At 47.7% G+C, this 12,377-nt stretch overlaps 2 protein-coding genes across 4 annotated transcripts; one reads left to right on the forward strand and one right to left on the reverse strand.

Annotated features, from left to right (window-relative positions):
* Positions 1-80: 80 nt before the first annotated feature.
* On the reverse strand, positions 81-5,097 carry cabp5b (calcium binding protein 5b). Of its 2 annotated transcripts, XM_037256091.1 has the most exons (8): positions 4,791-5,097; positions 3,425-3,531; positions 1,773-2,008; positions 1,477-1,504; positions 1,249-1,392; positions 1,064-1,173; positions 842-989; positions 81-757 (listed from the first exon to the last, which is right to left on the reverse strand). In XM_037256091.1, exons 3-8 carry the CDS (start codon positions 1,935-1,937, stop codon positions 729-731), a joined length of 624 nt encoding a protein of 207 aa, XP_037111986.1. In that variant the 5' UTR covers positions 1,938-2,008; positions 3,425-3,531; positions 4,791-5,097; the 3' UTR covers positions 81-728. The 2 variants fall into 2 exon arrangements, with proteins under 2 accessions (XP_037111986.1, XP_037111987.1); XM_037256092.1 differs by lacking the exons at positions 3,425-3,531; positions 4,791-5,097 and adding an exon at positions 2,817-3,391.
* LOC119125419 (nucleus accumbens-associated protein 1) lies at positions 3,839-11,881 on the forward strand. Of its 2 annotated transcripts, none has more exons than XM_037255931.1 (8): positions 3,839-4,662; positions 6,380-6,533; positions 6,710-6,970; positions 7,053-7,647; positions 7,721-7,891; positions 7,974-8,079; positions 8,151-8,248; positions 8,324-11,881. In XM_037255931.1, the coding sequence occupies exons 2-8, from the start codon at positions 6,408-6,410 to the stop codon at positions 8,626-8,628; spliced, it is 1,662 nt and encodes a 553-aa protein (XP_037111826.1). In that variant the 5' UTR covers positions 3,839-4,662; positions 6,380-6,407; the 3' UTR covers positions 8,629-11,881. The 2 variants fall into 2 exon arrangements, with proteins under 2 accessions (XP_037111826.1, XP_037111827.1); XM_037255932.1 differs by having other exon boundaries at positions 3,840-4,662; positions 7,053-7,641.
* The last annotated feature ends 496 nt before the right edge of the window (positions 11,882-12,377 follow it).

The following is a 12,377-nucleotide window of genomic DNA, read 5'->3' on the forward strand; positions in this document are numbered from 1 at the left end:
TTTTATTCAAATACGCTAGCAAATGGATGTACTCAATCCATTTGAATCATCAAGTGATTTGAAGTGTCGAACAAAATGGATGCTTTTTGGATTTTGTTTTTATTTACTACATAGCTGACAAACATAATAAGAACATAAAAGAGATAACTCCATATTTTGAAACGATTAAACCTTCTTTTTGGTTACATTTGACAGGCAGTGTTTGAGAATTAGTGAGGTTATTTTGTCTTATCTGCCATCTGTTCATGTCGGGGGTCCCAGTCTGAGGATTACGCACGCAAGGAAGGCAGCCAGATCTAATCTCGGCCTGAGTGACAGATTATTCCTCACATACTTTATATATTGTGAGACATGATCGCAAATGGGAATGCTTCATTTTCACCTTTAAATGGAAAAGTATTCATTCAATTGCTTCTATATGAGCTCGATGATCACACAACAGGATCAAAAGGGAGGTTTTTTTTTTTGCATCAAAAGCATCATGCATTCATTTGACTTTTTGTTTATTTATTTTTTTCTCAGTGTAAGACCCCAAAATTGATCAAATATTTGATGACTTTTTCTCATACGAAACTTGATGTTATCCTCCCTTAAAAGTCTGTAATCAAATATATTTGGATATATTTACAATTTTTCTTTTAAATCGATGTATACAAATGATTCAGCACATGAGGGGAAAGGAAGCAGGCTAAAGGGGGGAAAAATGAATCCGCAGTTGTTTGTTGTCTTCATTTCTGTGACATCATTTGCACAAATTCTAGAATGACAGAATTTGGATTATTTTTTCTCTTTTGAACTCATGCTCTGTATGTGTTTTTGCATAATGCTATTTATTTCTCACCCTCAAAGTCAACAGTCCCATCCCCATTGTTGTCCACTTCGTTCACCACGGCGTCAATTTCTTTTTTGCTGGCTTGCTCACCCAGCAACTTGAGCATGGCGTTCCTCAGCTCGTCGGACGTGATGGAACCGTCGCCGTCGACATCAAACTGGAAGAGGCGGGTGCGGGGGGGAAAAGTCTTTCGACATTCAAACGGACCGACAACACAAAACGTGAGCTCACCTCTCTGAAAGCTTCTTTAAGTTCTTTTAGGCCAATCATGCCTGCCGTTTCAGCCAGGAGTTTGGGGGTCATTATTTCTACAAAGTCCTCCAAGTCCACACGCCCCCCCACTGCCATGAGAGACAAATATATGAAACATCTTTTTATTATCATTGTAAAGTGATTTCCAGAGCGTGTTAACTTACAATTCATGTTGATGTTTTGGCTTAATTCTATCAACTCCATTTCCGTTGGCATGTAACCCATTGTCCTCATCAGGTTGCCCAAATCTTTGCAGCTGATGAAGCCATCTTTATCTTTGTCAAACTCCACAAAAGCCACACGTAACTCTAGAGAGCATGATAGAAAGGTTAAAAGTTGCCGACTCATCTCAAATGTCCAGGGGAGGGGGGGGCGGGTCAGCGTCGAATTACCTTCTACCTCATCAGGAGTCAGAGATCTCTGTGAAAAAGTAAGGATGGACACAAATAGCAACAGTTTACTTTTATATCTTGGATTTATGATGCATAATGATTACTTCTGATGACTTACTTCCACTGAGTAAATTCCTCATTCATTAATTATATCAAATAATATCAGCCCAAACTATTACACTGAGATCAAAATGTGATACAATGTTGTTGTTTTTTTTACAACAGCAGCTACTGAATTTGCATGAAAAAAATCATTTCGTGGTAAAGTCAGAATAAATCCGATCCGCATGACTTACTTGTCTCTGTTTGCCGCCTCTGAGGAAGATGCAGGCTTGTTTCAGACTCATGCTGCTGGCCGCTTGCTTTTTGTTAAGAAAACTCAAGGAATTGATGAAGGAAGCGCTATGGCACCTATTATGTATGGCAAGTGCGGGCGTTTGTGCAGGAGTGTAAAATGTCATCACTGGTCATCACCAGTGTATGTCAAAGAGGAGGGATGAAGGCTCTCATGGATTAAGTCTGCAGATTTAGTCTGCAATATAAACATGAGCTTAATGATGTGCAATATTATATACAGTGTACATTCACGTGGTTTTTTTTACATTTATTATAACCTAAAAAATATGTTCCAAAACCATTTTATTTATTAAAAAAAATATGTTCCAAAACATGTCATATTAAAATGGCAGATAAGAAGACTCCAACCCAAGTCAGCAATTTAGATGAGGATTTACAGACTGATAAATCCTGAAATCTTTTTACATAACGGCAATGATCCCCGGTCACATATGTACAGTATGCATAATGCATAATATAGGAAACCACTGTCACATAGCAGAACAATAGAGATGGTTGTTGATTGCTGACTAATTAAATATCTCTGCGTGTTCTAGGACTGTATCATTACTTTTATTGTTAATCTTAACAAGGTTTGGTGTATCGAATTTGGCTTTCCTATTTTTCAATGAGTAAACATCCGAAATTACAATTGATATGGTCATTTGAAAAAGCGAAAATCAGAAAAAAATGCAGTAATTCAAAGTGACCGCCAGAGGGAGCCAAAACTGGCGCTGCAGCCCATGCTTCATGAGAAAGGAATCACTTGAGACGCAATAGAGAAAAGAATGGAAGGCCTCAACCGGTTCTGCTCTGGAGTAGAAAGAAAAGCATTCACTTCCAACTCCAGATTGTTGTTGTTTGATCTCTTCTTTCCATCACGCACACCACTATGTGCACACTCCCACTATGTATACAACGTCTGCGTTTTGTGTACACGGTGGGTTGAAGGAATTTCCATCAGGGAGGGATGACACTGCACATCTAGCTTCACTATTGGCTACCTCTGGAATGATTTGCCTCTGTCTGTGTATGATTGGCCGGGGACCTGAGGGAGCCAGCCCAAATCACTGACGCTGTTGCTGGGATGTGGACACAGCACACGGATGCCAACCCAAGTGCCAAGGGGCCGGCCGGCCGGCCGGCAATTGGGAAGCATGGCATCGGGCCCAGCAGACTGGCTATGAGCACTGTGTTGTCCCATACTCGGAATAATGGCAACTCTTGATCGGCCGCCTTTCGGTGTCAATGTCAAACAAGGAAACCCATGCATGAGTTTTTTGGGTGGAGAAAGGTTCTGCAAATGTCTGGTGACCAACATGAGTGGCTCGGCTTTCTCAAGTTAACCAGTTTGAAAACTGTTTGGCGCCCTCTAGTGTACATACTGTGTCTGCACACAGAGGATTTTAGTGGGCTCATGCAAAAAATGAAAATGGATACATCAAAACACATTTTTTCAAAATCTGCAAAAAGGGGCATGTTTACCACACCATTTTCAAAACTATTTGAAATGTGGACTCATTTCAGAGTCTGTACAGTACAGGATTTGAATGGGTACTGCACTTCCACTTTACCAATCTTTATTTACGCACATATCGGTAACTTGGCTGACCTGTTTTCTGGGTTTGGTCTTGTGACGTTTGGAGGCTGAGCCCTTTGGGACTGATGTGTCTTTCTCAGCCGATAGCCAGTGGCAGTGCAGGACAAAATGGCCGTCCCCTGAGATGGAGCAAAACAGGTCCATTTGTCATCTTAATTCATATTCTACAAATGCAATATTCATCAAAATGCTGTGTTTAGAAGAGTGGAGACACATGGAAGACAATTTTGTGGAAACATCTTTTGACTTGATTTCCTCTTTAAGTAGTTGGAGTACTTTTGCAAACTCTGATTGATAACGGGAATAGATGGGCCTGTTTTGGTGGAGTGGGCAGCATTGAGCTTCTGCTCGTGTCAACAGTCTTTAATGACACAAACAGATGCTACAATTGTGATTATGAAAATAGAGGTCTCCCAGAATGGAATTTTGCTTGGGATGGGCCAGCATGCTCGTGAGTCTTCTGGCCTGGCAGTCATGCGATGGAATGAGGCGCAAGTCTTCTCGAACTCTGCGCCATCGGTGTTCCGCAGTCACAGGGGATCCCGACAATCGCTCCAGTTCCAATCGAAGGGGGGCGAGCGAGGGAGGGAGGGTCTCGCGAGCGAGGTAGGAGGAGGAGGGGGTCGTCTCAGGATCCAGCGGCGGCGACGGAAGAAGAAGAGGAGGAGGGAGCCAAGAAGGATGGATGACGGGGATGCCAAGTGTGGGAAGGGCCAGTCTGCGCTTCACGTCAAGGTTGCTGACGATGATGACGATGAAGAATCCGGCTGAGACGGGACATTTAAAGTTCGGGGGAAAGTAGGGGACGAGTCCAGATTGTCTGCGACTCCCCCCCCAGCCGCACAAAGCGAGGCGGACAAATCCCTGCCCTGCGCCATGCAGCCCTTTGTCACAATCACGCCAAAAATGCGGCGGCGCTCAGGTGTGCGCCAAGACAGCCCTCGCTAGCGGGCGGGCGGGCAGGCGCGCGCGCTAGTTTGGCGGTCGCCACTTGGGGAAGGAAGAATCGCTCGTTGTTGTGCGCCGTGCGTCCGTCCGTTCGTCCGTCCCTCCCCCACCCCCGCTCGCTGCCGCACTGGTTCCGTCTGGCTCGCACTCAGCTGCTGCGTGTCCCGGGATGACCTGTTGATGTCGGTAGAATGGAGACTGGCAGGGGGAGCGATTTCCCCCATCACCAAAATATTTAAATAAGCCACGTTTGGGTGCATGAGAAGCGACGTCGCAGCCGAGCAACCTCGCCCGCGTTGACAGTAAGTCGCCTGCATGTCTTTACGACTGTGCACCGTCGTGGAAATGTTTGACATTTTGTTGGATTGTGTGTGCACGCCGTGGATGGTCCGCCCAAAATATTTAACAGTTAGCGTTAGCCGTTAGCTACCTCTCCAGGCCCGCTGCGGAGCGGAGCGGAGAGGAGAGGACGATCAACGTCTCTTGCACTCAGTCCCACGAGACTGGCGCGACGAATTAGTCATTCGCGGGCGAGGGTCTTTTGCGGTCTCAGGCGTGCAATTTGACCGCACGTCCGGGACAAGCTGGCACTCGCCGGCCGGGCTCTCGCTGCCTGCCTGCCAGCCAGCCAGCCAGCCCGTGCCGCCTCCCTCGCGTCGCCTCCGGTGCCAGCCGACAGTCGAGAGACCCCGGCCGGCCGGCTGGTAGACTGGCACCGTGCGGAGTCCTCGCGTGCCCCTGTTTACCCAGCAGCCCTTTCGGGTAAAACACATCAGCGCGGTTGCTTGTGCACAATGTCTCAGTCATAATCATGATAATATGCGCTTGGGATATAACGTCTGCAATAAGTTGATGAAGCAGGAAATGTCTGCAGAAAGTCAGCATCGTGTGCCAGCTGCAGCAATGAAAAAAAGGCTGCTTACAAACGGACTGCTTGGAAAAAAGCATGCAAGTCATTTAGCAGACGTGATGGAAAGGTTTTGAGCGTGCTTCGTTGTCCCACTTTTCCCAGTAAGGCCGCTTGAACGTTTTCATGCGACCTGGGATGATCCCTCTATTCGCTTCAAGACTCGTTTGCCCCTCCTTGGTGCATGAAGACGCATGCACACTCCGTCACATCTCTTTCACTGTCAGAGCAAACTGTGTGTGCCCCCCCCCCCCCCTTCTCCTCCCCAAAGCCTGTGTTTGTGTGTCTTCATGTGCAAGCATGTGTGCTCACTGCGGCTCGCCAATCCGTAAACAAGCTGTATTGTCTGTGTGCGAGTCAGTGTGTGCCTTTTGTGGGTTTGTTTGAGTTGGTGTGTGCGCATCTGTGTTTTAGTATGAGGGAGAGGGAGCTGGAGTGAGACAAAGAGAGCATTTCTCTTTACCCTGGAGCTTGGCTAAGTCCCAAATGAAAGGCTTTGGATATGATGGGGCTGAGCAGCCCTCTCTCTGGTCACTCCTGCCACACATGCATTTTGTTTGCTTTTGACATCAAAAGTCAAGGAATGGTTTGGGCTTTGAGCTCCCACACGTAAATGTCTATCTGCTGATTGGCCGGCCTGCCTGCAGTGGCTTTGAAAGGTTGCAGTGCAAGATGTTTGCTTTTGGGCGTTTGGTGTACAGCGAATAGACTCGTGCTAGGTGCGCTTTGTCGTCGCCGCCGCCGCCGCACGCATGCAGAGAATAACAGCACATGACCCAGTTATCTAAGGACACTGGATTTTAGGGCTCATAGAAGACAGAACATAAAACAGGCTTTCATTGAGCTCCGGCTGTGACGGGCTCCTGAGAGGCCGACGTGACGGCTAGGATTAATGGAATGCAGATTATCCGCCAAATCTTCAACAAATATCGTCATTTCGTGAACCGTCTGCGATAGGACTGTGTGTGCCAAATAGCAAATGTACAGTGAGGCCCAGTTGATCACAAATATGTTCTTCACTTTGTCCAAATATGAGGACGAGCAATGCGCTTTAAAGGTGGGGCACTTGTATGCATTGATGTCTATTTTGGTGTCTCTTCCCACCCAAACAGAGCCTTTGTTGGTGTGCATTGGCGCATCATGGCCCAGACCCTCCAGATGGCGATCCCAAACTTTGGCAACAACGTTTTAGAGTGTTTGAACGAGCAGCGTCTGCAGGGCCTCTACTGTGATGTCTCTGTGGTGGTAAAGGGGCATGCCTTCAAGGTAGGCCTGTGCAATTTCATCCAAAAGTTCCAAACTACTTCACAATTAGTATGATTGATTTACGATTATTATTTATTTTCAGATGAACCCTTTGTTTACATTCTGTATTACTATGACTTTATACAATACGTTACGTAAAATCGAATCCGACTCCTTCCTTTTTTTTTTGTTAACAGGCTCACCGTGCTGTCTTGGCTGCGAGCAGTTCTTACTTCCGGGACCTTTTCAGCAACGGCGGCGGTAGCGGCAACGAGGCCAGCCCGACGGTGGTGGAGCTTCCACCGGCCGTGCAGCCCCAGAGCTTCCAACAGATTTTGGCCTTCTGCTACACGGGCCGTCTGAGCATGACGGTGGGCGACCAGTTCCTCCTCATGTACACTGCTGGCTTCCTGCAGATCCAACAGATCATGGAAAAAGGCACCGAATTCTTCCTCAAGGTAAAAAAAAAAGCTGCTGTGTGTTTTACGCAACCAATGTCCAGTTTTTGCTCACAGAATTTGTGTTTACGTTCATCTTCAGGTCTCCTCCCCCAGTTGCGACTCCCAGGGACTAAATGCCGAGGAGGCTCCGCCATCTGAGCCTCAGAGCCCCGTCACGCAGACGGGTAGCGGCGCAGCCCGGCCCGCCGCCTGCTTGACGCCTCTCCCGTTAGTGTCGCGGGTGAAGACGGAGCAGCCTGCCAGCCAACCGGAAGCCGCCGCCGCTCATTCCGTGCTCTGCACTCCCGTGGCCAAGCGCTTGTGGGAGGGTGGCAGCAGCCGTGACGGCGGCGGCTCCGGGGCAGGAGGGGGCGCCAGAAAGGCGGCGCGTTATTCCCAGGAGGCGGTGCGAGGCAGCGCCATCCAGAGCCCCGGAGCGCTCGGGCTGGCCATGGGGATGGGCGCCACCATGGTGGCCAGCGCGGGCACCAACGGCACCTCCGCGTCCGGAGCGGGCGTGTCCGAGGGCGCCAGCCCGGGCACCCTGAGCACCTACGCTAGTGACTCGCCCATCAGCTACCACGACGATGAAGAGGAGGAAGAAGGCGCGGAGGACTGCGCCGAAGAGCAGTACAGGCAAATCTGCAACATGTACACCATGTACAGCATGCTCAACATGGGAGCTGCAGGTAAATGTGTGTAAACGCCGCACCGCACCACGCCGGGCCGTGTGCTCGCCGCCCTCTCTAACCTTTCGGCTTTCCTCAGCCGCAGGCGAGCGGGTGGAGGCGCTCCCCGACCACACGGAGACGCGGGGGCGTATGCGCGGCCGAGACCTCACTTGTCTCCCGGCGGAGCTGATCGCTCAGATCGGCAACCGCTGTCATCCCAAACTGTACGAAGAGGGAGATCCTGCTGAGAAACTGGAGCTGGTCTCAGGTAAGCGTGAATGAACTGTTGGCATCTTCAATCGGAATGAACCATAAAGAGGGTCAAATGAATGAATTTTTTGTGTCGCCAGGTACCTCTGTCTTTATTTCCCGGGCCCAGCTGATGAACTGTCACGTGAGCGCAGGGACCAGACACAAAGTGCTGCTGAGGAGGCTGCTGGCCGCCTTCTTTGACAGGTCGGTCCCCGCCGCTTTCTTTTCATGCTTGAATCAATACTGTGAAATGAAAACATTTTTTTTAAATGTAGGAATACGCTGGCCAACAGCTGCGGGACCGGCATCCGCTCTTCCACCAACGACCCCAGCCGCAAGCCCCTGGACAACCGAGTGCTGCACGCAGTTAAATGTGAGCGAGCCGATTTGAAATGTGCCATTCCCGCTGACGGCCACGCTAACGTCGCGCTTGTCTTCCTGGCCTCAGTTTACTGCCAGAACTTTGCCACCAGCTTCAAAGAGAGCGAGATGAACGCCATCGCCGCCGACATGTGCACCAACGCCCGGCGAGTGGTGCGCAAGAGCTGGATCCCCAAGCTCAAGCTGCTCATCGCCGAGAGCGACGCCTACTCCGCCTTCCTCTCCGACGGCGTCAAAGCCGAGGACGACACCCTGGGCGCCGACCCGGCCTTCGACCCCGCCTCCCTGGAAGCCTCGGCCGGGGCCGAGTCGGGCGGCTCTTCAGGTGAATCGCTCCCGGGCGTGAGCGGGGATGTGGGCGCGTTATTTTGAGCGCGCGCGGCCAGCCACTTGCGCTCACCTCCTCACTCTCACGCGTGACTGTCGATACGCCACCGCTCCGGCTGTAACCGGGACATTTGCTTTTCTTTTCTGCCTCTATAACGGCGCTTCTGGAGAGGAGGGAGAGCGTCCGAGGGCGCCTCCCTCTCCTTCTCCTTTTAAGGTGTGGAAGCACATCGATTGTTGCATATGAAATACATTCCCAGTAGTGCTGGTGGTACGAGTTGACGAGAGAACCCGAGGTTGCGCGGCAAGCGAGTCGCTTAGCTACGGAAAGGCCCTTGGAGCATTGATTCCATGCACTTCATATCCAGCTGCTTTTGGCCCATTGGTTTGCAATTCAACTTAGTAACTACTGTACTGCACTAGTAACACGACGAGACTCGACTAGTATTAGCTATTGAATAACTGCTCAAACAGCTTGATTTCCATCTTAACGTCCAGGTATTAAATCTGTTTTCGTCTACTAGTTTTTGCGATGACTGATGCCACTTTTGGCTTCCCAATCAAACCTTAAGATGTAAATCAAGGATCTGAAATCATGTCGGAGCTTTAAAGCTGTATTGAATTTAACGTCTGCGCTACTCGACAAGTACTAGTTGGGCTGTCTTACTAGTACAAGGACCTTAAAGTGGATATCAAGGCTATCAAATGCTCAAAAGTCTTTCCATAGTTAGTAGTGTGTATAGAATGTAAGCGTTGATGGCATTTTTTTTTTCACCCCCCCCCCCCCCCAGTGTGAATGTCGACTTGTATTCCAAATTGCCAGTCAATGTTAAAAAAAAAAGAACACTACTTTGTCCTCCTCCTCAAACGTCATCTTCCACTCCCCACAAATGATTTTGACCAAATCTATCTTTGTTGCGATTCACTGTTACATAAATCCACCCCACCGTTTGTTTTTCTATATTTTTAGCAAGCTTGAACGGTGATCAGAGAGCCCGCGAGCAGACCATTCTAATGAAAATGTTATGGTCATATTTTTAGAAGACAAGTTATATTTGTACGAGTGCCAACGCCCGCTGTGACGCACACGTGAGCGAGCGAGGACGGGGATTGTTTTAAATTCCCGACGTTTTGTCCGAGAAGAAGGAGGCGGCGACTCTTTTTTTACAGCGGAGAGTAGAATACGGACGGCATCACGGCGCCCTTCATGATTTGTGCTCATTTTTGTTTTTTGGGTGCAGAAGGATGGAATGGGCAGTGGAACTGCTACTTTTTGACGCATTTCATCTTCTGTTCACGAGCTAAAAAGCAGAAAGACGCCATTGGATAGCTTGACTGTTTTTCGACAATGATGTGCAGGGAAGTTAAGGCCCCCCAAAACGACTACTGTACTTTGTATTCTAATCATGTTACGGGTGAAGGGGGGAGGGGGGGTGATATTTATGGAATGTGCCTTTTCAACGGAGATCAATAAGCAGAATTTTGCTAGGTACGAAGAAGTCGGAAGCAATATTGCTCCAGTTGGGTTTTCTCGGCGCGTGTGTGTGTGTGTGTGTTTGTGCGATTTTATTTGGTTCATACGAGGCAGGGTGGAGCTTTTTCGCACCTTAGGGAGAAGAAGCGGCAGTTTGTGCACCTTATTGACAAGTGGCGTGTCGCAATTGGAGCCGTTTAGGTGGAATTTTGTCCTTTCCTCCCTACAAATCTGCACACGTTTCCGTTGTTAGCGGCAAGGTTGAATTCAATGTTTGCGTTGCCGAGCGACTTTGTTACCGAGACGGCGTCTTCAGGAAAGCCGTCGCGGCGGCGGCGCTGACGTCTTTTTTCCATTCCTGGCCAGTTCAACCTCACTTGGATATGCATCTCCCTGTTCATTCTTTCTGAAACCACAGGAATGCGTGTTATGAGATTTACAAAAAAACCTAAACAGAGATGCAGTACTTGGTATTAAGCAGTAAATAACTACAAAACCTCACATAAGCACTCCACTTACCTCTGTAGTATCTTTTGAAGACTGTTGTGCTTCCAGGCTTGGACTCAACTTTCAATTGCTCGCTAGCTTGCTACATTTTTGTCACATTTATTTGTTGTCTGCTTTTGAAATGACCTCAGAATTTGGCTTGAGCAGAAAACCAAGAATCTAGTTGACTATATGGAATTGATAGTGAATTGCTCCCCCAGTCAGCTTTGTTCTGCTACAAATCTCCCATGTTGCTATTCAACTCCCTCAGAATAATTGGAAAATAATAAATGCAAGGCAATTATCTGGCCTGAGGAGTCTGAGCATATTTAGAGGGGGGGGGGGGCAGTACCCCCACTGGCCCCCCACTAGCTCCGCCAACATCCTCATGTGATCCTTGGTTCTCCAATTATTCAACAATCAATTCTTTACAATCAGCAGAATTCTTTCCAATTGATCCCCTTTTAAAAGTTGTCACTCTACCTTCACTGTCGATTGTAAATGTCTATAGAACGAATCACAAAATGCCCTTCAGTTTTGCACTGAATTTTTCTTCTTCTTTTTAAATTGCTTAAACCAAGAATATTTCCAAGTGTGACTAATAACCAGGTCCCAAATCAGCATGGCACAGACTGATCCATTTGAAACGGATGACTCATTGGCTCTCACACTGCAGTAGTAGCTGTGAATCAGCACTATTTTCCTTCGCCTGTTGTCTTTTACGTCAGCACAGTGCAAGATTCCACTGTGGCCTCGCCCACTCCAAACTTTTCTGTGACATCATCATTAGTGTGCATCGAGTAGAAGCTTTGAGAAGGTGTTTTTCTTTTTCTTTCTCAAACTGCGTTGACACTTCTCACACGTAGACCTCCACACTTGAAGTGATATAAGGTGTGGCATGGCATGGACATCCTTGTGTCACACAACGGTACATATATAAATATGATACATATATACATGTATAGAGGAATACTGTATATAATGCATAGACACACGTAGAGGTAAGATTGTTTGTTGTCCACTCAGAGCATGAGCTATATCCAGTATTTACCCAAACCCCGAAATGGCGCTGCTCGTTGACAACCAACCCGCGCAGTACAGTACTGGCTTGGGCCCCCCCAACCTGACCCGACCCGACCCGACCCAACCCCCGTGTTAAACCCCGCAGCGCCTATCCACCTCTTCTTTCCGTGTTCCAAGTGCCAATAACTTTGTGAAAGCCCCGTAACTGTGACCCAACATCATCGACGGTAATTGCACATTAACAAACTGTAAAATAAAGAGAACGTGTCCAAATGGAGTCAATGATGAATATCTTAATAAAAGATTTGTAACAAGTTCTTTCTTCAAGTTTGGTTTTTCCTACACAGTGACAAGTCATGAGGGGAACCCATCCATCTATTCATGATCATTTTCATTATCCCTTATTTGGTAAATGTTGATGTGTGTTACCAGTGACGACAAAGTGTGATCTACTTTTTGGTTTTACACTTACTCAGTCAGTGCCGCCATCTGTCGGCCGCTTTCGAGAATGCAGGCAATTTCAACTGGCTGCTTTTCTCTATAGCTTGGTGGCGAAAGAATGAAAGACAATAAATAAAAATGAACTGAAATAAAGAGACAATAAATCAATAAAAAATAAACTATTCAAAGTCATTGTTTTCATATTTATCCATTACACACTTTGTAAATATGAAAAGCACATTAGGGCCAAACGTCCCTTCATATAATTGTAACATTGTAGTTGTCAAATCTTAAAACAATGCGACTCAGAAATGACTCCCAGACAACCCAGTGTGCATTCTCTCAGGTTTTTTTTTGGTTATTTTTTTTA

The sequence above is a fragment of the Syngnathus acus genome, chromosome 8, assembly GCF_901709675.1.
Source record: "Syngnathus acus chromosome 8, fSynAcu1.2, whole genome shotgun sequence".
Taxonomy (NCBI): Eukaryota; Metazoa; Chordata; class Actinopteri; order Syngnathiformes; family Syngnathidae; genus Syngnathus; species Syngnathus acus.